This window comes from Astatotilapia calliptera, chromosome 19, assembly GCF_900246225.1.
Source record: "Astatotilapia calliptera chromosome 19, fAstCal1.2, whole genome shotgun sequence".
NCBI classification, from domain to species: Eukaryota; Metazoa; Chordata; class Actinopteri; order Cichliformes; family Cichlidae; genus Astatotilapia; species Astatotilapia calliptera.
The window spans coordinates 14,158,978-14,184,511 of record NC_039320.1 but is presented as its reverse complement, the minus strand read 5'-3'; the positions used below and the strand labels follow the sequence as shown (position 1 = coordinate 14,184,511).

The following is a 25,534-nucleotide window of genomic DNA, read 5'->3' as shown; positions in this document are numbered from 1 at the left end:
GTTCATTTTTCCCCCTTTAAGCGCTTGTCATGGGTCCAGGGCATTCATAAAGAATTTACCATGTGGCTAATTTTAGACCGTGCGGTGAGAACTCCTTCACTGAGCAAATCTGCATGTGAGAGAGTCATGATGTAGTAGATTGTGGCTTCTTCTGGAAACTGAGGTCATAAAGTTTCACTGCCATCTTGAACAGATGTGTGCAAAGCTCCAGATATTATTTAATGCTTGTCAGGATATGTGAGAATATCAATAGAAGCATAACACATGGGAGTAGTTGCTTAAAAAAATCTGGTCCTGCTTCTGCTTTCCAAACATCTTGGACACTTTTTGTAGTTCCCATAAATGGCTCCCAAATTGATTTCTTGGTCAAATGTTTCTGCTAGATTTGCATGCCTAAGGGTTTTGCACAACAGGCCCGAGGTCCTTTCATTCACAAATGCAGTTAACTGTTACATAAAGAAGCGCTCTGCCAACTGTGTGTGCATCTGATAGGACATAATACAGTGTAACGAGTGTGTTATTCACGTAGTGAAGACCACCCGGATTCTTTTCGTAGCATCAAGGAAATCCTCCAGGATGTTTTACACCATTCGATCCTCGCTCATGTTGGTAGAGGGTGTCACTCACTGTTGTCTAAGGGGGGGAGGCACTGCCAGGGCACAAAGACACACATGCACACAGGCAACAAATGCTGCACAGTCGCTATTGTACTCATGGACAAGAGCTTTCTTTGTTGTGGCATAAGAGCAACTAATGTCAAGACTCCTGTTGCCACACAGCGAGAATATCTCTACAATCCTTGGGACATGTTTTTAAGGACACAGTAAAGGCAATCTGGATAAAGAATAGGCTTGGATAAACTGTAAGTTAATGTGCATTTCCAGTCATTCTAGCAGTTTCTGTACATGGAACTGTATTGTTTATTTATGTGGTGGCTGTTGCTGCTCATATCTTCCTGTATTTATGCCAAACAAACAGGGCTCCGGGAAACATAAATGGCTTAACTTCCTGTGCACTACAAATAATTTCTTTGCAAGGAAACATCGACAGGAGACACAGGGCGTGTAGACCATCATAAGGCCTTAAAGATCTGGGAACATTATGAATCCTGTGCTGTATTTGACTGAGAATCAAATCAATAATTTATTGTGCGGGGAAAAATGTCATGCTCACTTGTCTTAGCGTGTTATAAATCTTGGACTGTAGGAGAGCAGCTTCACATGATTCACAGCACAGAATAACGCTTTTTTTTTGTTGTTTTTTTTGTCTCATAAGATTTAGCATCTTGGTTCCTTCTTTGACTTAGACAAGCTGCTTTAGCTCCCTCAGCCCTCACCTGTAGTTTGAGCCAACTCTATTCTGATTGGCTGCATCTTTAAAACAGAAGGTTTGAACAACTGGTTGGTGGGGTTGTTGTGGTCACATTTGAGGACTGAGATGGAAGAAAGTGCAATCACTGTGTTGCAGATGTTGTAGGGGTACCAGAGAGTTAGGAGATTTTTGGGGTTAGGGATTAGGATTAGGGATTGATTTAAAAAATGTTTCCATTTTTCCCTGTTTCAATCCAAAAGTCGAATAGTTTGGAATAAATTATTATAGATTAAAGGCACTGCACGGGCCAGTGCACATCACTTATAACTTCCCAGATGCTGTGTTGCTCACCAGAGGTCACATGCTGTCCATCATTAAACTATTGAAATGTGTTGGTTAAAGATCCAGGAAACTTTAAATCCACTTTAAAGTAACTGAGAGCCATTTGCTTGGTCTTCTCTCTCTCTTTTCCAGATGATGCAACCTAGATAGCAGCCTCGTCCTCCGCTCCACTCCCCCTCCCTGCCCCTTGGCCCCTTCCTCTATCTTCCTGGACCTGCACCGCCACTGCCACCTGTGTTACCACAGCCATCATGCCCCCCAGGAAGAGGACACGACAGGGCCTGGGCTTCCTGTGCTGCTTCGGCAGCAGCGAGCCCCCGGAGATCAACCTGAAGGACACCGTGCCACTGCAGCTGCTGGAGTTCAGTGCGCCCATGCCGCCTGCTGAGGAGCTGCATGCGCGTTTCTCCGAACTGGTGGTGAGTAAAGATAGATTCAACTTGATGAATGATTAAGTAAGCTGTTTTCACACTCACACAGGGCTGCCCTGAACTTTTCTAGGACTTCGTTTTGGATGTTAGTTTTTGTGATGCTGAATTGCGTTGATTTGTGAAGCAAGTAGGCATCACGTGCAGTGCCCCCTGCAGGCTCTATCAAGCCAGCATCCTTATCTAAACCAATATATAGAGTTGCAGGAGTACATCCTGATGATCAAGTGCAATCAAGGAGGGTGTTTCCTCTGGATGCTGCAATGCATTAGTCTTGCAAGCATTAAACGTCCAGGGGCTTCAGCAGGGGAGGAAAATTTATGAAAGTTTTTCACCTCTAAGCAGTTTGGAACTGAAGAAGCTTTTTGGATCGGAAATGAAACATCTTTAGAAAACTTAACAAAGTCTATTGTCCTTCTTATCAAGCTCTTAAGACTACCATAACCTGGATGACTGAGAACCTACACAGAAAACATTTATCCTGCTTTCAGACTGCTGTGCTTCCCATGTTTGTTTTTTGGTGGAGTTGAATTGGCTTTTAAAATCCCATGTAAAAACTGGAAAAACAGAGTGAAACACTGCTGCAGACAGTTCATGCACCAAATAGTAACATAAACTTATATATTAGTCTCCATGAAAGAGATTTGTGTGCTATTTAGTGGTTTCTCAGTCTCATGGCTGTTGAACAGAAGCCTTGCCCTTCTCCAAACATTTTACAAACTGGATAGTTTAAAGTGAAATCACATCTGTCATAAGAATTAATCCAGGATTTGTCCAGCCCAGTTCTTTTTCTTTTCCTGCTGCTCATTATACCAAACAATACGAGATCAGTGTCTCGAATTAGAAGGGGATTTCTTACAGAGGATGCCTTGATGGTTGGGTGAGGCCATGTCTCAATCGCCACTACAAATTCAGAAGCTCATCCTCTCCAGTATGCAGCCCACTCTTGCACTACAGTCCCTATCGTTGTTGGCAGAGGTTGATGTCTGGTCTCTGTGCCAGACTAGGATAACTGTACTTGCATGTGCCCATGGTGTGGACATGGATCAGGTCACAACTGCGTCAATGGAGAAGGCTGCTGTTCGTTTCAGCTGCCCTGCAAACAGGTCATGGCTTTACAGCTTTGCTGTTTCTGTCTCTCCATTTGCTCACTTCCAGTCTCTTGGTTGGTTTTGTTCCTGTCTGCCTCCATCACTCTCCTCAGATTTCCTGCTTCTCTCTGTCTCCCAACAATGTGTTGACTGGTGTGGCCACAGGACTGCTTTTGGCACTGCTGAGTGTTTGGGAATGCTAAACTTTACTGCCTGCAGGATATATCACTCCACTGTTAAATTCAATTCAGGGGATCAATGGAACTTCCGTTTATGATAAGAAAATTATTCAAGCTTATCAAAGCAGATGTTTCCCCCAGTAGTGATTTTTTTTTTCAAGCTAACTCACAGCATTATGCCCTGAATTTGTTCTTTAATAATGCATGAGCCATTAAAGCTTAGCTGCCTGTAGCTGCAGCATATTTATTGGCTTGATTGATGAAAATTCAAGCTTAAAAGCAATCAAGACACTGATTATCTCAATCAGGAGAGAGAAAAGCCTTTCATATTATACAGCTGTGAGGTCAACACAGTAATTTCTGAGGGATTAACAGGTTGCCCTTTGATATGCTGTACATGGCCGTACAAAAAAGTACTTAAACAAATTAGGCTTTGACATTAACGAAACCTCTTTAATGCCAGCAGAGACCAGTATTTCTGGGGTAAATTAAAAACATGCCGTCATATGGGAGCACTTAGCCAAATCATGGCAGTTTTTATGGTTGATAGGACTAAGTGACCCACAGCTTATTGTGCGGTAAATATTTCAGCTAAAAATGAAACTTACAGATTGATGTGCTGAATGAGAAGTAGGGAGGAAAGATTCGTCCCTGAGTTTAAAACCACTTGACTAGTTCAGAAAGATGATTCAGGGTTTTCTCATCGGACCAGGGCTCGTCCACTTTTGAAAAAACTGTAGTTCAGATAGTTGTTAGAGGGCCACTTTTGATGGCCTGTTTGTGCCTCACTGTAGGTTTCCATAACTAGATGCAACACTTAAAAATGCTTTGTGCAACAATGCAAATTACATTTTTTATGTTAGACACTTTTAAATTGGCAACATTGGCACATTACTTGGGGCTACAACCCCAATTTGAGGCAAGTGAAGTTATAGCATCTTTGAACAAATATGTTAATAAAATAAAAATGTATTTAACCGACTAGCATTTCTGATACCACCTATAAAGAGCAGCAATATTTGAATGCAAGTCGACTACTGTGCAGATCTCTAATTGAGAAAAGGTGCTGGATGATGAACAGAAACTTTACATCCTAGGATTTTCCAGGAACATCTAGCCTATAAAAGTGTCTGCAGGAAATTCTTAGGTAGACAGTCAGGGAACACGTTTTTTTTTTTTTTTTAAAGTTACTCTTCACATATTAGCAGTAAAGAAGCAATTTACACATGAAACTTGTGTTGTAGTTGTGCACACAGTAGCTTTAATATTTAGAATGTCTTAAAATTCAATAAAGAAAAATGATGCTCCAAAATAATGATCCCTCAGCCTGTAATAGCTGGATTCATGTCTAGTCTGACCAATGTACGACTGATTCTACCTAATAATGTTCATCTGGGTGAGCTATTGGTTCTGCACATCTGTTTTACTGATCCAGGAACCGACATGCTGACACAGATTTAACTGGGCATCCAAAAGTCTGTAGTACCAGACCTCTTGGAGTCAGCCAGCCCGGACACACTGATTGTTACTCAGGCAGAGAACTGATGTGGAGAGAGGTGGACGGACCTATGTTGCATGGTAGGAAATAAAGAAAAATGAAGAAAAACATAACATAGTATGTTTCTGTGGCAACGGGCAATGGGGATTATTGTTAAATGAAAGCCTTTCCTGAGAAGGAGAATGAGACTCAATGGAGCCTCTGGAGTGGGAGCGACAGATCTGGGCCAAACGGAGGAGTAAACCACCTCCATGTGTCCTCACATTCATAATGGAGTCTTCTGCTGTGTCGAGAGACACGCGGTGCACACTCGGCTTACAGTGTGTGTGTGTGTGTGTGTGTGTGTGTGTGTGTGTGTGTGTGGGGAAGGAAAAACTTCAGCTGACTTTTGGACTGCTGTCCAGTTTTGGATGACAGTGGACTAGAATAGATATAACAGACGTATAACTGTGGCGATGAACCCTATTACCTCTTATGACATGAACAGTATTTTGGCCACTGTTGAAAGAAACGATATGAATTTGTGGCATTTCAAACCTACAGTATCCATGCCTACTTTCAGCAGCAGAATGATGTAAAAATATAGCAAATTATGCACAGTTTAATACTGTACATGCTGACATCTCTAAGGAAATATGAGAAAATATTACTAAAAGGCAACTGTACTTATTTTTGTAATATGAGACTGTATTTTTCCTTTGAGTGCAGAGACTTGTGATAATAAAATACAGTAAATTTTTCAAGTTGTTATTAATATTTTTTCTCATGTACAATATTTAACTGTTTACAAAAAAATATACAAGAAGCTTCTCTGCAGTTTTTTTTTCTTTTTTTTCTTTTTTATAAACACATGAGAATAACAACTCATGCAAGTAGAGTTTAGTTTTTGTAAATCCAACAATGTGCTTGGAAACATTCCTCAGAGATTTTTGTCCATAGTGAAATGATAACATCACATAGTTGCTGCAGGATTGTCGGCTGCACATCCATGATGAAAATTTCCTCTTTCACCACATCCTATAGGTGCTCTAGTGGATTGTGGGGGCCATATAAGCACAAAGTCTTTGTCATTGTCAGTAAACCAGCTGATATGACATGACCTTTGTGACATGGTGCGTTATTCTGCTAGAAACGGCCATCAGAAGATCTCACGAGATGAGCATTGTTGTTGACCACATCCATCCCTTTATCACCTCAGTATACCCAAGTACAGTAAGAAGTAATGCTGTGATGCAGGCAAGGGCTCATCAACTCTCCCAAAGCCATGTTCAAAGTCACTTACATTACTTTTTTTCACCATTCTGATGCTCAGTTTAAACTTTAGCAAGTGATCTTGACCATGTCTATATGACTGAATTCACTGTGTTGCTCACATGTGTTTGGCTGGTTAGATATTTACATTAACCAGCAGTTGAACTGGTGAGTATGGCATGTATTGGATGATTATGTCACTTATTTTGTGTTAAGACTTTGATGTTGTGTTTGTGGGACTGCCTGCCAAACAACAAATAATCAAGTGAGACAAGGGTTCATAAACCCTGGCAAATCTGACTGGGACGTTTCTTACAGTCTTTTTTTTTTTTTTTTTTTTTTACTTTATTAGAAGCCTCTGCCAACATTCCTGCTGTTTCATGATAAACGCAGGTGCTTGGTAATGTAGAAAAACAGAGAAGACATATTGTCTCCAGTTTATAGCTCACTAAGCTAATTTTTGCAGAATAAGCACATGTGGGATCCATCCTTGGTTACCTTGAGTAAACACGGACTCTCCTTTTTGAAATGTGGAACATCTCAACCCGGAGAAAGCCTGTAGGAAAAAAAACGTTTCCAAGTCTCTCATGGAGCCTCCTGTTCATGATGAAAAACTCAGCAAACTCATGCAAATGAACCTGGAAGCAATCCCCATGGATTCTGACACAATAAGTAAAGACCACATCTGAAGGGACTAATGGATCACATCAGTTAAAGTACACATTTGCAGCTGGCTGCACAGTTTCCTGATAGCAAATGCGCTGCAGTTCTGGGTTCTGTTTTTTTGGATCTGGGTGCATTTTAAATGGCTTTTTTCCACCAGTGCTTCAGGACTCTCACGCATAGTTGATATGTAGGCCATGTGGGTTGTCTGGCTGCGCACCAAAAACATTGACAGCTTTATTTTTGTTTATCGGGGCAATTCTCCGCTAACAACTTTTTATCAACAAACTTGAAATTACTCTCGTATTTGGGTAATTGAAAATGAGCTCTCCCTAATCATGTTGGGCACATTTCTCAGTGGTGGTAGTTCACTAAATCAAAATGAAAGTTTGGTTTCTACAAAGAGAAACCAAGTGTGAGGTTGTTTGGGGACAGCTAGACTTGGATTTACAAGTGTCAGCTAATAACAACAAACATTTGCCGTGGAAAGGTCAGCATATGGTGACAATGTGTGGACACATATGCAGCTACAGAGCTCTACTGAACCACGCCAAAGAAAAAAAATTGAGACAATAGAGAAAATGCCACTTCATCATCAACATAGTACTATTTATTTTTGCATACAAGTTGCAAAAAACTTGCATGCCACTCAGTGTGCTGTTATCCATGTGTTTTGAGCTGAGATGAGAGAGGATATTTATACAAATTGGTGCAACTGGATCAGGTCTACTAGTCGAACATCTGGCGAGTGCAGTTCTGGCAGGGTCAGATTAGTGTGCGTCTCTCTGCCCTCTTTTTGTCTGCTTTGTGTTTGTCTCTCTGTGTGTGGGAGCCTCGTTCCTTCTTTCTCTGTCCTGAGATTTGGGACAGTTTTAATCCAGACCGCACTGATCAGTCGTCCAGCTGTCCGCTGTCAGTCAATACATCTGGATGAACCAGCCTCTATTATCATCCTCTCCATGTGACTCTCAGTTGCTGATTTTAGAAGCAAGTAAATTTTGCAGTGGCGAATTTGTGTTTCCAGGAATAGCAGACTCGATAAAACATAAATGCTCTCTCCAGTGTGGCTTTTGAGCCCGGACACAGATCAGAAATGAATTGCATAACAGGAGGGAATGGAAATGTTCTTGTCCCTCTGGGCCACTGGGAGTGTGTTTCCTTCCCAGTGCATGCCCTGGATGCACCCTCTTTCCTCTCCTTCCTCCCTTCCTTCTTCCTATGCATTTCTCTGTGGAGCGATCTACCCATTTCTGATGCTCTCTGTTGTGAAGCCAGTGCTCACTGTCCTGTGCCAGTCTCATTATAAAAGTGGTCAAGCCCTGTTTGTATGAGGGGAGAAGCTGTAGGCTACTAACAGCTACTGACTGACTCATCAAAGCAAGGATACTCTGACTCATCTCAATGCTGCTAAGTGGAGCGAGCCCAATATGTGATGGTTTGTAGAGATGAATGATGTGACCAAATTAATTTCTCACCACGTCTTAAGACTAAAAAAGTCAATCTTTGATCTTTTCTTTGTTGTTGTTAATAACAGTACTGGTCTTTAGGAGTAATCAAGAGGCTGCGTCTGGTATATGAGGCTGACATACACACACAGGCAAACTCACTGAATCTTGTTTGGTTAATAATGGCAGCTATAGCTTCCTGTGGGTCCCCTTGAGGCCTCATATGACTTCCTGCCATCTTGCACGTCTTTCTTCTGCCTTCCTGTCTCGCCCAGAGATTGCTGGAGGATATATACGCACTGTGTGTGTGTGTGTGTGTGTGTGTGTGTGTGTGTGTGTGTGTGTGTGTGTGTGTGTGTGTGTGTGTGTTACACCAGACTAATCCTCTGAGCCAGCACTGTAAGACTTTACATGAGGTAAAGACATTCATATCCACTCTGGAAATGCCACCTCATAGACGCACATGCATTGGAGAGGATGTCATTATTGGATTCCACATTTCCCATTTAGGTGGAACCCCACACACTTTCAGTCACAAAGACACACCCACTCCCACTCCAGTGCCAGTCATTCACACATTGTAACTCACTGACCTCTCATTCTTCCTGCACATTTTGCTTCCCTCCGGTTTCAGTGTCACGCCTATACTCCACATGTACACTGGTCATTTTTTTTTAAAGCAGAAGAGGTCTGCTTTAATGTTTTGTTTTTTTTTATCTCTTATTTGCTATTCATGTTAAATAGACCAAAGTTTCTAATAATGAGGTGAGCGTATGTATAGTACAAGTAATGAGCCAAAAGCTCAGACTTCGGATTGCAGGGGTGGGGAAATCCAAGCCTCAAGGGCGGGTGTCCTGCAGGTTTTAGATATCACCCTTACCAAGCCTCTGGAGAACTTTAAGACATGTTGAGGAGGTAATTTAGCCATTTAAATCAGCTGTGTTGGATCAAGGACACATCCAAAACTTGCAGGAGTTCTAACCCCCCCTTTATTCTGTATCATGGGGCTTCACCCACCTGCTCTCCAAGCATTCTGTTTGCAAGGTAAAGCAGAAGATGGTTGGCTTAAAGTGGGAGGAGCTACAATGTCTTGGATCCACTGAGGGGCTTCACCAAGAGCCAGAATGAGATAAATAGGGATAATTTTGACCTCTGAATAATGCCACGGTACTCTAGAGTTCAAGAATAAAAATATGGAGCTGGAAATGAGCGGACTGGGTCCACTTCAAAGTAGGCATTTCCTCCTCTGTTCTTTGTCCACACGGCACCATGTCGACATGTATACTCAAGCATTAAGAACGTGCCAAACCAACAGGCTTTGATGTAGCCCTAACCCCAAAACCATGTCGGCCTATTAGTTAAAGCACTGACACTATGACTACACAAGGAATATTTTTAAAAGGTCAGTTGTTAGTTAAAAAATGTCTTTCCTTACCTTTTTCGCTCCCATTCTCTGGTCTGTACCCTCTGCCTCCACTCCCACACTTAATTTCTCTTCACTTAATGTTCTCCTGCAGCGGTCCGGCTTTCATAGTTTCATACACAGCTTAGACTTCAATCGCATGACTCATCCCTCTGTCCTATTTTACATTCTTCCCATATGGTGGAGATAAATAATTCAAAGTCCCTGCAGATGTGTTTGAATCATCTGACGTGTGTTATTTCATGCAAATTAATTTTATGTTGCTGTAGAAGTCTCAATATGTGCCAAATGTTTAAAGATATCTTCATCATTACGATTGCTGGCAGTATTGGAAAACCTTCTGCATCTATTTGCTTTAGGTTCGCTTAAGTTTGTGCATCACTCCTAATCTGTTTTTTTTTTTAAAGGAATAGTTGTGTTGTTGTCAGTTTAAGGTTAGGACGATTTAAATAATACCTTTTAATTAAGTTCATTTGTTCCATTACATGACTGGCATGGAAACTGAGTAGACAGGAAGTTTGGGTGTTTGCAATCCCCATAAAACACTGAAATCTACTTTACATCCATTTTACACATTACATTTTACATATTTTCTGGAGACTCTCTCCTCTCATACTGATGTCATAAAATAAAATACTGCTATATTCATATTCATATCTGGATGTTTAAATAATGCTGCCACTGGGGAAATGAAATGATTATTAAAGCAAAGGTCATTGCCTTCATTAGCTATGATTAGTTAGCTAAAAGCTAATGCACAGCTTGCATAAAAAGACCAGGCTACAGAGTAGATCACTGCAACACATAGGCACGGTTCAGGCGCTCTTTCCAGGCCTGAAAAGTGTGGAAGTGCCTGAAAACCTGCACTCTTGCATTTTGTCCCATGGTCACCTTTAAAGGATGAAGGAGGCTACACAGGGTGAGCATTCAGTGTCCCTCGATAACACAGTCAGTTCTGCCCTGCTGTCATGGTATCTGGATTCAAAGCACCATGATGATGATAGCAAAAACTGTTAGTTTGAGACTTCGCTAACTTATGGGTCACAGCAGCTGTGATCCAGATGTCATGTCACCTGACATCTATGATGAAGGAACTGTTCGTTCATTGCACCTTACTCTGTCCTTTTTATGCCTTGTTTCTATATTTGTTCTCATTATGCAGCTCTTAAAAATCCAGTTTTCTTCATTTGTATGCTGAATATGGAAATAGTTTTGCTTTGAATAACTGTCTGGGAACTTCCACTCCTTTTCATTTTATCTCAGGACATTTGAGAAGCCCAACAGTCTTTAGAAACAGGAAATTGAGTGACAGAGCTATCTGTCTGCATGCCTGCATGACACTCGGCGATTGCAACTGTAGCACTTCTTAAAAAATAAATACATTTGTCATATTATTAGATGGGGAGCTCGGGGTGAAATATGAAAGAAGGGCTTGGGAGGCCTTAGGTATGTATTTTCCCCTCTCAGACAGCAGGTGTAACAATATTAGCTTTGCTTTTGTTGAATTTCCAACTGAAGCTTGCTGGAGTGAGAAGACTGGGGTACTTCATGAAGTGGAAAGTAGTTTGGTTTTGTTTTGGAAAAATGAGAAAGGGACCGCATGCTCTTTGGGTGTTGTACTGGTCAGGAGATGCCATGTGATGTGGATGTGGTATTGGAGCACATTTTAAAGGTGATGGAGGGGGGGAACACGATGGGAAATTGCATAACTGGAAAGTGAAAAGTCCTCCTTACAGCTGGCATGACATGAACATTCCTACACCCAGTCGATGTCCTCATTTTCAACTTCATCTCTTTTTCCCCTTTCCTCGATTCTGACGCAGAACAGCACCGGCAGAGCCTGAGAAGTCAACATTATCCTGTTCATAAAGTCTTATGTAATCAATGAATTATATTTAAATGGAATACTATTGTAATCTATGCTCTTCTCACATAATTTCTTTCCATATAAGACCTTAAACTGAGAGGCCTGAGGAGTCTATACGGAGAACACAAAATAGCACAGAGGTCAGCTATGAACTGAGACAGGCTCAACTGCCATCTGGTTCAAATCCACGGGTCTCATTCTCATGATTTCCCCACCGGCTCTCTGCATTAGCTCCTCCAAAGACCAACAGCTTGGACAGCAGGGCTTTGACCCGGCGAGCAGGCGGCAGGCCAGAATGAGCTGCTTTCTTGTAGCCCATGGTTTCTTCCTTTCCACACTTGTTTTTGTGTCTGCTTAACGAATAAAGACCCAAATGGTGACAGAAATATCAATTTATGTCCCATTTTACAAATGAAAAAATATTTTTTCTTTTTAATGTATGTAATAGCAAATTAAGCCATTTATTTAAATGTGAGTTATGTTTTTTGATTTTAGCTGGGGCTCTTTCTGTTTAGAGTTTGTAGTCTCCCTGTACTTGCACGGCACAAGGACGTGCATTTTGGTGATTCAAAATTGCTCGTAAGTGTGAATGTGACAGAGGTGGGACCAAGTCATTGTTTTGCAAGTCTCAAGTAAGTCTCAAGTCTTTATCCTCAAGTCTCAAGTCAAGTCTCAAGTAATGTCAGGCAAGTCAGAGTCGAGTCTCAAGTCACTGGTGTAAAAGTCCGAGTCAAGTCACAAGTCTGAAACTTTGAATTTCAAGTCCTTTCGAGTCTTTAAAAAAACCCCCGAAAAAAAGCATGTTGCAGTTATGCTAAATGTAAATATTAGACCATGTAATTTTTAAATCTGTGTTTTTCTCAACACATGACAAAATAGTGAACTTAGAAAATATACACAAATTGTGAAATTGCACCTCTTTAAAATGCAGCTCAATTAAACCTAGCTCCAAGAATAATTTTCACAGTTCTGAGATAAGCTGCATGTTATTCTTGGATGCGGTTGTAGGACCAGCTTTAAAATCGCATGACAAAAATATCATACACATTAAAAAAAACTGCATCACCAACGTAGCCTGGAAAACATTTGCTAGTTAGATGAAGTCAGCTATCTCATCTTAGCATATTTATATGCATATTTATAATTATACGGTTCTTGGAGTGAGTGCATATACTCATGAAGTTTAGTAACTTCCGGTCACTGCAACAAGCCCAGGTACAGTTTACCGACGGATGGGTACAGGACCTTGAAACGCACCGTGTAGAACGAAAGACCATCGTACCTATCACAAGTTTACCAGTCTCACAAATCGTCGTCATAAATACACATTCGTTAACCGTTTATTAATAGGACCTTTGAGCTCAACGGTAATTAATTAGTAGTGGAAATAATTTCTGGTAGCATCACAGAAATGTAGCAGTGACAATAATATTGTATGCTGTAATCGTACTGGACAATTAGTGATACAAAAAACCTGTTTTATCCTGTGAATAAAAGTATGTGTTTTTGTCAATGTACCATAATAACAGAAGCGAAACGCAATATTGTGTCAGGATAATTTACTATTTATGCACAATAAACAAAGGAGCATAGCGCGACAATTTCTGTTCAGCGCCAGACTTGCTTGTAACCTATATCACCAATTATGTTATGAAAAATGACGCATTAACTACTAAAAAACACTGACCTTCGTGTAAATGCTTGGAGCAGACTAACCTGTGAGCTGGAGGGTTCTGGGACGTTATATTTGGTCTTTGAATGGCTGCAATCCAGTCGCCTCTTTGTTACTTCGGAAACATGGCTCGAACAATTTCTCTTCAACGACGTAATCCGATAACAACCGATCTCTTTACCCGTCGGTTTCCCGTGGCTGTCATGCGACCGGCTATTGCAGTTAATAATACAACAGCTTCTTGACATTTTTGTGTTTCTTTTTATCGCTGTGTGACTGATTTTAATTGAAAGCCTGCGTGCGCTACTACCGCTTGCCACGAGTTCCCAGAATCCTTTGCGGTTCTACCCGTGAATGACGTCACATTTTCAATCTCCATATAATATGCATGTTAAATTTTATATTTGGGGTAAAATATCAAGTCTTTTCAAGTAAACCGGTTCAAGTCCAATTCAAGTCCCAAGTCATTGGTGTAAAAGTCCAAGTCAAGTCACAAGTCTTAGAACGTTTTTTCAAGTCAAGTCTAAAGTCATAAAATTAATGACTCGAGTCGGACTCGAGTCCAAGTCATGTGACTCGAGTCCACACCTCTGGAATGTGACTGTCAGGTCTCCACACTTGTCACTGTGACATTGTTCACAAGGTAGGTGCAATTAATCACCAAATAAATAAATAAAATAAAATAAAAAATACATACGGGTAGAGTGTGCTACAGACCAGAGGACAAATATGTAAATCAGATTTTGGGGTGAGCTTCCCCCTTGATACAGCCGGCCCTGTAGACCCACGATGATGAGCTCTGGGTGTGAATCATGCTGCTGAGATGAAAGCCACTTGAACTAAAGATTCTAAGGCTTCATTGTGGTTTCTACTTGTAATAGACCCTCTTGAAATTCACACCCATCGGACTTTCCCTTTTTTTTTTTTTTTTTTCCTCTCAAACCCACAATAATGCTACTGCTGGTTAGCCCATTGAAAGGACGAGAGATGATGTCATCCTTCATAGTGTCCGATTCTTGGAATGCGGGCCACCTCAGCCCATCCTGCTGAAAAGCGATGAAAGCAAACCCTGCGAATCTGCTGGTCGGCTTTAAAGAGGCCCCACCTCTGCCACTGGTGGTCATCTTCATTCCAGGGGCCCCAGGAGGCTCGCCCTCTTCTCGTTTACGTCATCGTAGCAAAACTATTATGGTGAGATTAGCCTGAGCCGGAGCACAAAGCCCTGGTGATGTAGCCTCTAGTTGTCTCTTCTGTGCCAGCCCATTTCCAGAGCCACATAGCCTCTGGGTCTCTAACCCGAATGCATTTCTCTTTCTGCGTCCTTCCTTCATCTGACTCCCCTTCCTTTAAACTTTTCCTCCCCTGGCACACAGAGACTCATTTCCTGGGCTCATATGCATTTCAAAAGGTGCAGGAGGCTCCTTGTACTGAGCTGAAGAATTGAGTAGAGCAGCAGGATGAATATTAAAACACTTGTCTGTGGGAAGGAGATTTAAATGTGGCTGTGTAAACTCGACTCATTGCTTAAATGTCTGTGTTGTTATAGGGATAAGGAAACAACAGGGCTTCTAGGAATGTGTCCTGAGGGACGGGTTGATTATATTATGTCAGTCTTTAAATGCTACTGGGCTGTTATGTTTGTTTATTCTTAATCACTGTTTTTCTGCACATTTATTCTTGATGAGCTGCAATAAAAACACGAGCCTGTTTTGAAATGTTGGGATGTGTGCTGTGGTGAATGTTAAAAAAAAAGGAACGCAATAGTTTGCAAATCATTTGGAAGTTCTTGTTTGTTTTCTTCAAGAACATAAAATGTTGACACTGGGGGAAAAAAAATTGCTGCCATATTTTGGAAAGTATTTTTAAATGTGATACTAGAACAAAACAACAAGGCAATAAAGGCTAGAAATGTCTGTATTGCAAACCATCACATTTTATCACTACATCCGCAAATGCAATGTCAACCTCTAGCATGGAAGCTCACCTGAGGCTCGTTTCGGGCCTGAGCTCATTTGAGGTGGAGGCCAAGTGGAAAACTGTCCTCTAGTCTGACCAACCAGAATCTTAAATTCTATTTGACAGTCAAAGATGCTGAAGAGAAGCAGAGCCTTGTTATTAGCTTACAATTCAAAGTGTACATTATGATTGTATGGGGTGGGGGTGGGTGTTTATGCACATTGAATGAGTAACTTGTAAATGTGCGAAGGCACCATTAATGCTACATGGCTGCCCATCCAGGTGATGTGTTTTTCAGGGATGACATTGTGTATTTGAGACATTCTGGATTTCAGCAAGACCATACAAAACCTTCTGCTTGTATTCCAACATGCATGGCTCTTCATTAAAGGAGTTCGAGTTCTAAACTACTTGCAATCCATACTTGCTTGTAAACAGTCTGGCTGTGATAAAAACTGTGATAAAATGAAGCAGCTGAAATACTATGTCAAATTGAATGGGGGGAAATTTGGCTAAAGAACTTCAGCAAATAGTCTCCTCAGTTCCCACTCATAGGGTATTATTATAAGAAGATGTGATGACATGTAGTGGGAAGCATGCCACTGTCCCTGTTACTGAAATATATCAGTAGCATCAAATTCATTCCAGGGATATTTTATTCCAAGCATATTTGCACTGCACAAGACATAATGTGGATTGCACAACACTGGTCCCTACATTCTTCATTTCCAGTTAATACTTGTACAGCTGCTGTTATTGTGTATATATTTATTTATATTTCTTCATACATTCTTATATAGTTCTATATTGTGTATTTTGTTGTACAGTTATTTTATTTTCAACTTTAATTTATATATTTTATCTTATTCTTTCCCAGTTAAATTTACCCTTCATTCTAATTTGTGTTGTACAGTTATTTCATTTTTAACCTTAATTTATATTTTATTCCTTCCTAGTTAAATTTACCCTTTTTAATTTTTCATATTTATTTCCTATCTTATTCATAGCCTTTTCCTTTTTTGTTTTCTTTAGGTCACGAGCAGTTGTCCAAGCATTTCACTACATATTGTACTGTGTATGACTGTGTACGTGACAAATAAAATTTGAATTTGAATTTTGAATTCAAAACAAAAACAAACTTTTTTCCTTCTTTTTTTGTTGTTGTTTTTTGCAGGATGAGCTGGATTTGACAGACAAGAACCGGGAGGCCATGTTTGCTCTGCCCGATGAGAAGAAATGGCAGATCTACTGCAGCAAGAAGAAGGTGAGTTGGCCTCTGCCGTCCTTTTTCGTACATGGGCTCTGATCTTTGGCTGGCCCTATATTGACTGGCTGCCTGAACCCACAGTTTAGGGCTAAACTGTCAGCAGTGAATGTTATTGAAGGCAGCCTTTTAACAATTTTCAATCAGCTCAGCCACACAGGCCACCTCTTTTCCAGCTTCTCATTTCTGCATTGACGTAAACATATGGACATATTATGCCAGCTATAGATTGCACAATATTTTCTGCAGGTTGTGGTTACATGCCACAACCTTTTTAAGGCCCTAATTCTCTATACGCAAGCAAGCAATTTCCTCATGCTGCCTATGAATTGTCCTCATACCGTAGACCACAAGAAAAAAATGGTTAGCCCTCTCTTTCACCCCTTTCCCCTCGCCAAAACAACGCTCGTTTTCTTCATACCCTTTAGCGTGTCTCTCCACAACAACTCTGGTCTCACTTTGTGGTCAAACATCCACCAGGAAATTACATTGTGCTTTAGGAGAATTCAGCCCCATCTCCATCCCTCAATTGCAAATTGAATAAATAGTTGTAAACCCTCTCCTGTGTTTTTTTTTTTTTTTTTTTTTTTTTTTTTTCTTTGCTGATTTGTTTTGTTGGCCGAGCGTTTGGTGTTGGAAGCAGAACTAGACCACTCCTTCCACTTTCCTGAGCATGCAAGCTTGACTTTGCTGATGTGATATGCTCTGACAACCTTTTTTAAAAGGGGTAAACACACTGCTTTGTGTGTGTACGCGTGTGTGTCTGTGCGCACCTGCGTGCGTAAAAGTCTCTGCTTGTATTGAGTTACTAGGAAAAAGAAGAGTAGTGGAACTGTGGTGTGTTCAGAGGGATGTCAAGGCGAGGATGGAAACTGGAGCACCGCGACAGTTTACAATGAAATGAAATGAAATGCCAGTTAAATTAATAGCAGAAGAAGTTGTAATCTTTTTATTTTTGTTATTATTGTTAAACCCTTATAAAACGATATTAAAGTCTTTATTTATTCATCTATCTATAGATGGAAGAGGCATATACAATACATGTGTATGTGTTATCATTAGGTTTATTTTTGTGTTCACATTAGTAAGGGCCAGTCATGAACTAGATCTGTGGCGTCTGTCGCTTCGGTCCTGAAGGGTGATAATCGGGGAATAACCTGGTTTGCCCACATCATCAGTGTAATTCCCCCTTCTTATTTCATCCAGTTGAAGGACCGATGAGCTGATGCCATGGCAAAGCATCTGTCATCTGTCCGTTCTGTCACAGTTCACAATAAAACTTGCACACACTGATCCCCTAATGGGTCTTCATCCAAACTGTGCTCTTGGTCAAGGTTACATCTCTCTTTTTATGGGGACATTTCCATTTTTTTCACAAGAATCAATACTTCTACAGTATTGGTCAGATTTTACTGAAACTTCCACATAATTATCATCAGAAGAATAAAATCATGCTCATAAGTGTGTTCACTAAGCTGGGAAAGTATTAGATAAGAACATTTGAAAAAGTGATACAGAAAATGAGATGTACATATGATTCCTGGTACATGTGTATAAATTCAGAGTTGAGGGCCATCAAGAAGCCATTCTTAAGGAAAGGAAGCCAAACTACACAAGAACAAAATGAAAGCAGCAGGTTTGACAGAGTGCTAAATACAAATGTGAAATTTTTGGTTTGTCGGAGTACGGAGGATGTAAGGAGAGAGGTACCACAGTGAGTGTGTACAGCCATCTGTAAAACATGGTGGAGTCTGTGTCGTGGTTTGGGGCTGCATTTAAGTCAGTGGCATTTGAAATTTTTTCAAAACTGATGAAATTATGACAATCAGATTTTAAGCTTCATTTTTCAGCATGACGACGATTCCAAACACACTGCCAATGCAGTAAAAAGCATATCTGAATAGAAAAAACAAAGGATTAACACTATCGTTGCTCAACCGGGCTCCCCACAGCTCAGATCTCAAAGGTATTGGAACACTGTGGGATCATCTTGACAGAGAGCAGAACAAAAGGCAGCGGACATTCAATAAGCTTTGACTGTTCTTCAAGAACCTTGAAGAACTAGGAAAGGAAAGGAAACACCCAGTGACATATATTTAAAATGCCATCTGAGTAAAACTGTAAAGATATGGGTGGTAGAGATAGTACATGTAGATCTGAGACCTGCCTGTATTCTTATTTGGTAGATCTACAGCAGTTGCTGTGCTATGATATCATATAAGATCTCTGATATAACCTTAGTATGCTTTGCACTTTAAATACCCTGCGTAGTAAGGAAAGATTTGAATTTCTGGCAGAATGTGAACCCACATAAAAGTTTTCTAATCCTCCGTATCAGTTATTGAATATCTCACAGAATAGCCACAGACATTTATAAGGATTCACTGTACAGTTGTAGAAGGCAGTGGAAACAAAGTGTTGGCAGCAGCCTGGGCATATTGGAACTCAAATGGTTTGCACTGTGCGGGTTCAGATGTAGGATATATTAGTTTGTCATTCCTCCCCCATCTCTGCTAGTCAGAAATAATTTCCTTTGTGAAGCTAAGGTAAAAAAAAAAAAAAGAAAGAAAAAAGAAATCAGCTGTGTATCCAGGCCAGGAAACAGAGAGCAAAACCAGGGTAACACTGAACAGCGGAAAGCCGGAGGAAAATCCAAACAAACCCTTTATTCATGGATAGAGGCGGCATAATGGAGAATGAGGGGGAAAAAACAACTGGTGTGCAATATCAGAATAATGACGTGTGTGTGTGTGTGTGTGTGTTGCCCTCACATGCACGCAATCACACAAACATGAACCACCATATAGGAAGGAAAAATTGCATGTTATTCAAACACAAGTACAACATACAGCGTTGCCCTCTGTTGCAGAGAATTACAGCATGACAGTGATTTAAACAGAGAGCAGAATTTCCCCTCAGTCTCCCCTCTGAGACAAACACTACTCCCCTTGTTTCCTCCGGCCAACTGTCGGATCCAGTTGTTGTGGTTAGATAACACTTGGAGGCAGCCACCGAGGGCACAACAGACTAACTTTGTTCACCTGCAAAACAAACCGGTTAACACATTTGCAGCAAACTGTAATTAACAGTTCCATTTTGGCGCAGTCTTTTACTTCAGCTGAAGAACTGAAAGCTTCTTTGTGGGACAACAAATACGACTACGGGTCTAATAACAACAACAGATAGCCATGGATCACTTTACTGGGATCTCCTGTACTACAGCTTTCTCATGCAGTTATCTAATTGGGCAATCATGCGGCAGCAGGGCAATGCCTGTAATCATGGCGATGCAAGTCAGGAGCTTCAGATAATTACTGTTATTGCCAAATATCAGAATGAGGAAAAACATAGTGTTGTGGATAAATTTGATCTCTCCTGATGGCAGAAGCTCAGCCTGGTATCAACCTCTTGGCCTGTAGTTCATCTAATGGCCACTCAAGGCTAGCTCCAAAAGTGAGTCACTCCTAGGCTGTAGGCATCATGGGTGGTGTGGCACTCGGTGCTATTTTGACATGAGAAAACACATTTTCTCAGCAGCAGTGTTGGAATTGATGGCCTTAACGTGACCCTGTGAAATAACATCATTGTTTGTTGGTAAATTTAGGGCTATTCATTTAAAGATAAACTCAGTTTGTTATCACAGATTTCATCATAAATGCTCCTGCTGTGTAAACAGAGAGCTGAACGAGATCATAAAACAGACAGCGCCAAACTTTTTATGGACTTGAACACTTGCGGTGAAATAATGAGATATATAAATAATGGAATTCAAAACATTATAGCGCAAAAATTTAGATTAATGCAACCTTAGTATTAATGTTAGGTGGTTAGGCACTTCTCCTGTAACAGGAACGTGCAAACTTTCATGAGCAGTGATCTAAGAGAATTGGACGTAATTATGGTCTAGTGAAGAGTTCATCAGGCTTTACACTGATATCTCTGCTTCTGATCTCAGCCACCCAGTTGGCCACAGCTGGAGGTGCTGGGCGTTTATTGGTGTGTTTATCTGCAAAACATGGAGAGAGGGATTTGTTTTTGGTGCTGAGTACAAGTGAAACAGAAATGGCATGTGTAAATCCTTGAATAAGAGTACTGCATTCCTTGCTTGTAGTCGGGTTTGTGTGTGTGTATGCTTGTTTTTGCAAGCCTGACTTGTATCCTGCAGCCCTCAGGTACAGAACACGATGTAATATCCAATAGCTCCTGATAAGTGTTCAGTGCTGGGAGCCAAACAGGGTCTCCTGACTCCTATTAGCGCTGCACTGACACACAAACACACACTCACTCATGCTGTTTTCAGCTCATGATCACACAACATGTCCCTTTATCCGGGAGAAAACTAACAAAAGTAGTTACAAAACTGCTTTTGTTAACAAAACTGCCCTAAATTTCAATTAAATTAGGCTTTTCTGTTTGTTCCCCCAAATCACCCAGCTGGACGGTGTGCTATGATCTCCTGAAATGGCTTTCCCGTCTGTCTCCAATTATTAGCCACATGTGTTGAATCCCCATCACTTAATGTGACCCCAGGCGAAGAATTCTGCTTACTCTTAACATTTGCTACCTGCAGAAGTGTTACATAATCTTTCAGAATTCAATATCCTGTCCATTTCCTGCCTCCTTAGGTGAGACTTTATATCGCGGCTTCCTCAGATAAATATTCACCTCAGACCTACCGGTTCACTGGAATGTCGAATGATCCTCTCTCATTCCACGGGCGGTAACATATTGTCGTGACAGCTGGAGGAGAAAATATGGAGAAAATATTGACTCAAATAATTGCTATGGATAGACATGTAGGCATTAAGAAACTGCCATTGTAGTTACTGGGCAGCCCATCGCTTATGTCCTCTACTGTACATTACAGGAGCTACATGGAAAAATTCAGTGCATGCACTTATTTAATAACACTTCCTGCACAACTTCTGCCCCCCGCCCCCCCAAAAAATGATGATGCACTAGATGAAATGGTGAAATAGAGATATAAATGTATATTTGATTCAGTGGATATGTCTTCGAAGCTTGACAACCCCCACCCACCCCCTGCAAAAAACCCAAAATGTTGCAAAGAAAAATGAATATGAGATGGAAACAGTTTGACATACTACTGAACACTTGAATCGACTGAGCTCGGCGAATTAACGTTTTTGCTGATGTTTTGTTGCAAAAAACACGTTTTGAAATCAGTCTTCTGCAGTGTGCTCCTTTTTGCTTATAAAGTTGTCTTTGAAAAAAGGGTATTTCACTCAGCACAGAGCTGCCTGCTGGTGCTGTCGGGATTTTGGATGGCTCATGAGAGTCCCCACATTATAGCCAGGGTCCCCCAGGGCCTCTCTGAGCAAATGGGAACAGAGTGTGAGGCGCCTCACAAGCAGGCCAATCGCCAGAGAAACTAGAGACCGCGTGGAAACATGTTAGCATGTCTCTGTGAGCCAATCTATAGATTCTGGCCCTGTCTCAGAACCAGAACAGTTGGACGGCATTTAAGTGAGTGACTGTGCCAAGATGGTTGCCAAAGCCAGGAGAAAATAGTTGGAAAATGTGAACATGCAAATGTGCTGTTGTCAGATGTGTGTTGGGCAAAACATGCGAACACGAGTGATGCTATCGGTTTGTCTTAGTTTGTAGCATGGTGCTATTTCTTTGTACCTTCCTCCCACACTCCTGCTTATCTTTAAAATTAAGAGCATTTGGTATAAGGTTGCCATTACACTTCAAAGTGCTTTGTTTTTAACTGTGGCCAATTGAGTATTTTGAATTCCACCCCCTGTTGTACGTGAAGTTCTGACTTGAAAGGTATATATGCATATAAATCAGTGAGCTCAATTATCATTGTCAGTGAAACTTTTTTAAGAGGTTTGAAATCTTAAAGACTGCTCGCTACATGACAGCAGGGAGGCTGAAATATGTAATTTCATCCTCTCTTTCAACAGGTGCCTCTGCAAACAGTACAGCCTGCCAAACAGACAGGGAAATAATCCTGAACGCTGGTTTTAGGCCGGTATTAGGGCCTTCAGAGAAACGATATATACCTCAACAGATGGTTGTAACAAGAGGAAAGGTTTACAGATACATACCTGATACACTGTTGGGGATTCCTGTCCTGCTATGCTTCAACCTGGGGTGTAAATCATAGTTAGTGTCACCAGACGTGGGTAATGTGTAAGTGTGTAACTGCTGCAGCAGAGTGATGGAGTTGACCTTGAACTGCTGCGACTGAGTACACAGCTGGAATGTTTTTACCAAGGAGGGGACCAGAAGATCACTTGCATACAAAGATGTGCACTTACTCTCAGGGATTTGGGGTCACTTAGGAATGTTGTTGTTGAAAGAAAAACATCAAACTTGCATGTTTTTTGGCTGGGGAGACCTAAAGGAAACCACTGCCGTCACAGGGAGAACATCTGGTTCAAATGCAGAACGTTCTCAATATGAGGGAACAGTGCTAATAAATCATTTTAATGACATATGTAGGTAGATGTAAATATTAAAAGTCCAGATGCATATTAGGCTCCCTTACATCATTAGAAAAGCTGAATTCTTTGCTTATCATCTCAAATTATATTACCTTAAAAGTCACGAGACTATTCTTTTTCTAAGAAATGAAACTATTCCTTTGCTTTGTTAACACAATGTGCACTACTCACTTTACAGAACAGCATAAACTGGCCCTTACTGATACAACAAAAAAGGCGAAGTGAACATTAGGAAAACCTAAAACTGCTTATCTATTTTTCTCCACACAATCATCTCTGGACTTTACAGAGGATGGTCCAAAGCAAAGTGAGTGACAGTCCTCGGGTCCTACTAACTGTACCAGCCTGGGTATTGTTAATAATCATGCCCATCCCTTTATGACCACGTCGTGCCCATCTTCTGATGGCTGCTTCCAGCAGGATAACAAGTCACAATGCTCATGTCATTTCAAATGGCTCACTAGACTGCAATTCAGTAGAGCACCGTTGGGATGTGGGGAAACAGGAAATTTATATCATGTTTGTGCAGCCAATGGAAAAAATCTTGGGGGAACGTTTTCAGTATCTTGTTGAATCGATATCATTAAGAATTACTGCAGTTCTGAAAGCAAAAAGGGAGTTTGACTTGGTACTAGTGTGATGTGTCTGTGAGATCAGTCAAGAATATTTAATTTGGGCTGGTCTATAGCTGAACCCTCAAAGATGCTCTATATGCCCAACAGTTTCCAGCTTTTTTAAAACAAAGCATAAGAGTAATTTTAACGTGTATTAAGCAAACTTGCATTAGTAAAGACAGCATGTCACTGGCGCCCATTAGTAATGCATCCTAAAATTGGGCTTATGGGAGTTTTACATAAACGATTTATGATGAATGACTTTATTAAACATTAACAGCAGGTTTGATGATATCTTGCTATATTTGTTTCAAAGCAAAGACATTTAAAAGTGACCCCAGACATTTGAGTAGTAGTGTAATGCAATAAGCACATTCATGCAAATGTTTACTCATGAAGACAAACACAATCTTCTCTTTCATATCCAGAGCCTGCTGTTCGCACCATTCAATGGTAATGAGCACTAATCTAGGAAGTCTGGCGTCTTATCACAAGGTTTTAAACAGTCATCAAGTGTGATTAACTTCCAGAATGATTTGATCAAGCAAGCAGAGCACAAGAACAAACTTACCATCACTTCACCTCTTAGAAATGTCGTGAAAGGGGCAGAAAATTGAGGAAGTGTGTGCACTGATATGACTAGACTGGCCGAAACAAACCTCATGCTGTCACTATTTTTCATTTGTCCAAAAACACGACGCAAATTATAGTACTTTACTTTAAGCTCATGAAACTGCCAAAGTAAATGTTACATTGGACCGTTTTTGAGGGTGTGTTGACGACTGTTATTCGGCTCGAGGGTCAGAAGGAGGCAGTTAAGTTGTTAATCTCAGCGTCAGGATCTGTCTGGCATCGCGTCCTGAATGTGTCAGCAGAACACTGGAAAACACAGTCTGAGTAGCACACTGAGTGCTATTGTTTTTGTTTTAGCCTAGCTTTAAATCCATGTTGGCAAAGAATGCTGGGGATCAGAAACAATGGTTATTATGAGGCCTGAAATCCACTTTAACCAAACTTAGACATAAGTATAGCTGCTAGAGCGTATGCGATTCATAAATAAGTGGAAATGCTGATTTTGCAGCTCTTTTTTATGCCCACATTTGAGCTTCAATTAGTTTCTGTAGATAATAAGAGGATTTTATATCTGGTGCTGGTCCCAGAAAAGAGTTTTTGTGGCTTAATCAACAGAAATGGGGCCACCATGCAAATATTGAAGCAGCATTTTAAATTATGGAGGGAATGGGTACTATAAAATATAGATTTTTTTTTTCACATCAGGAAGGAACACAGAGACAACTGACTGCTTTCTACTGCAAGAATTCCTTTGAAGTTAATAAAGTTAGACCGAAAACAGACAAAGCATTAACTTTTTTTTTTTTTTAAATAGAATTTATTCTTAAACTGATTTATGGCCTTGTAAAGTTGTATTCTTTTGTATTGGATTTATGCAGGTTTAATACCTTCATGTGCAGAAAATCTGCCTATGTGAACCTCTCTAATGCAGTGTTTGACCCTGCATAAAAAATCATTAAAAACATTTTCCCTGAAATTTGCAGAAGAAGAAAAATTCTAATATCCATCCATCCATCCATCCATCGTCATCCGCTTTGTCCGGGGTCGGGTCGCGGGGGCAGCAGCCTAAGCAAAGAGGCCCAGACCTCCCTCTCCCCAGCCACCTCCTCCAGCTTGTCCGGGGGAATACCAAGGCGTTCCCAGGCCAGCCGAGAGATATAATCTCTCCAGCGTGTCCTGGGTCTGCCCCGGGGCCTCCTCCCGGTGGGACATGCCTGGAACACCTCACCCAGGAGGCGCCCAGGGGGCATCCTTGTCAGATGCCCGAACCACCTCAGCTGGCTCCTTTCGATGTGGAGCAGCAGCTGCTCTACTCTGAGCCCCTCCCGGATGGCCGAACTTCTCACCCTATCTCTAAGGGAGAGGCCAGCCACCCTTCGGAGGAAGCTCATTTCTGCCGCTTGTATCCGCGATCTCGTTCTTTCGGTCACTACCCACAGCTCGTGGCCATAGGTGAGGGTAGGGACGTAGATCGACCGGTA

The 25,534-nt window shown here is 41.1% G+C and overlaps 1 protein-coding gene across 9 annotated transcripts in view; it reads left to right on the top strand.

The window, feature by feature from the left end:
• The window catches only part of daam2 (dishevelled associated activator of morphogenesis 2), a 111,591-nt gene that overhangs the window by 39,212 nt on the left and 46,845 nt on the right, over positions 1-25,534 (top strand). For 8 of the 9 annotated variants that reach the window (XM_026152820.1, XM_026152817.1, XM_026152819.1 and 5 more), the window contains exons 2-3: positions 1,786-2,072; positions 16,301-16,390. In XM_026152820.1, coding sequence (XP_026008605.1) covers positions 1,905-2,072; positions 16,301-16,390 — 258 coding nt within the window. In that variant the 5' untranslated portion in view covers positions 1,786-1,904. Of the gene's footprint in view, positions 1-126; positions 863-1,785; positions 2,073-16,300; positions 16,391-25,534 lie in introns of those variants that run through there. The other variant, XM_026152813.1, reaches the window with a different exon arrangement.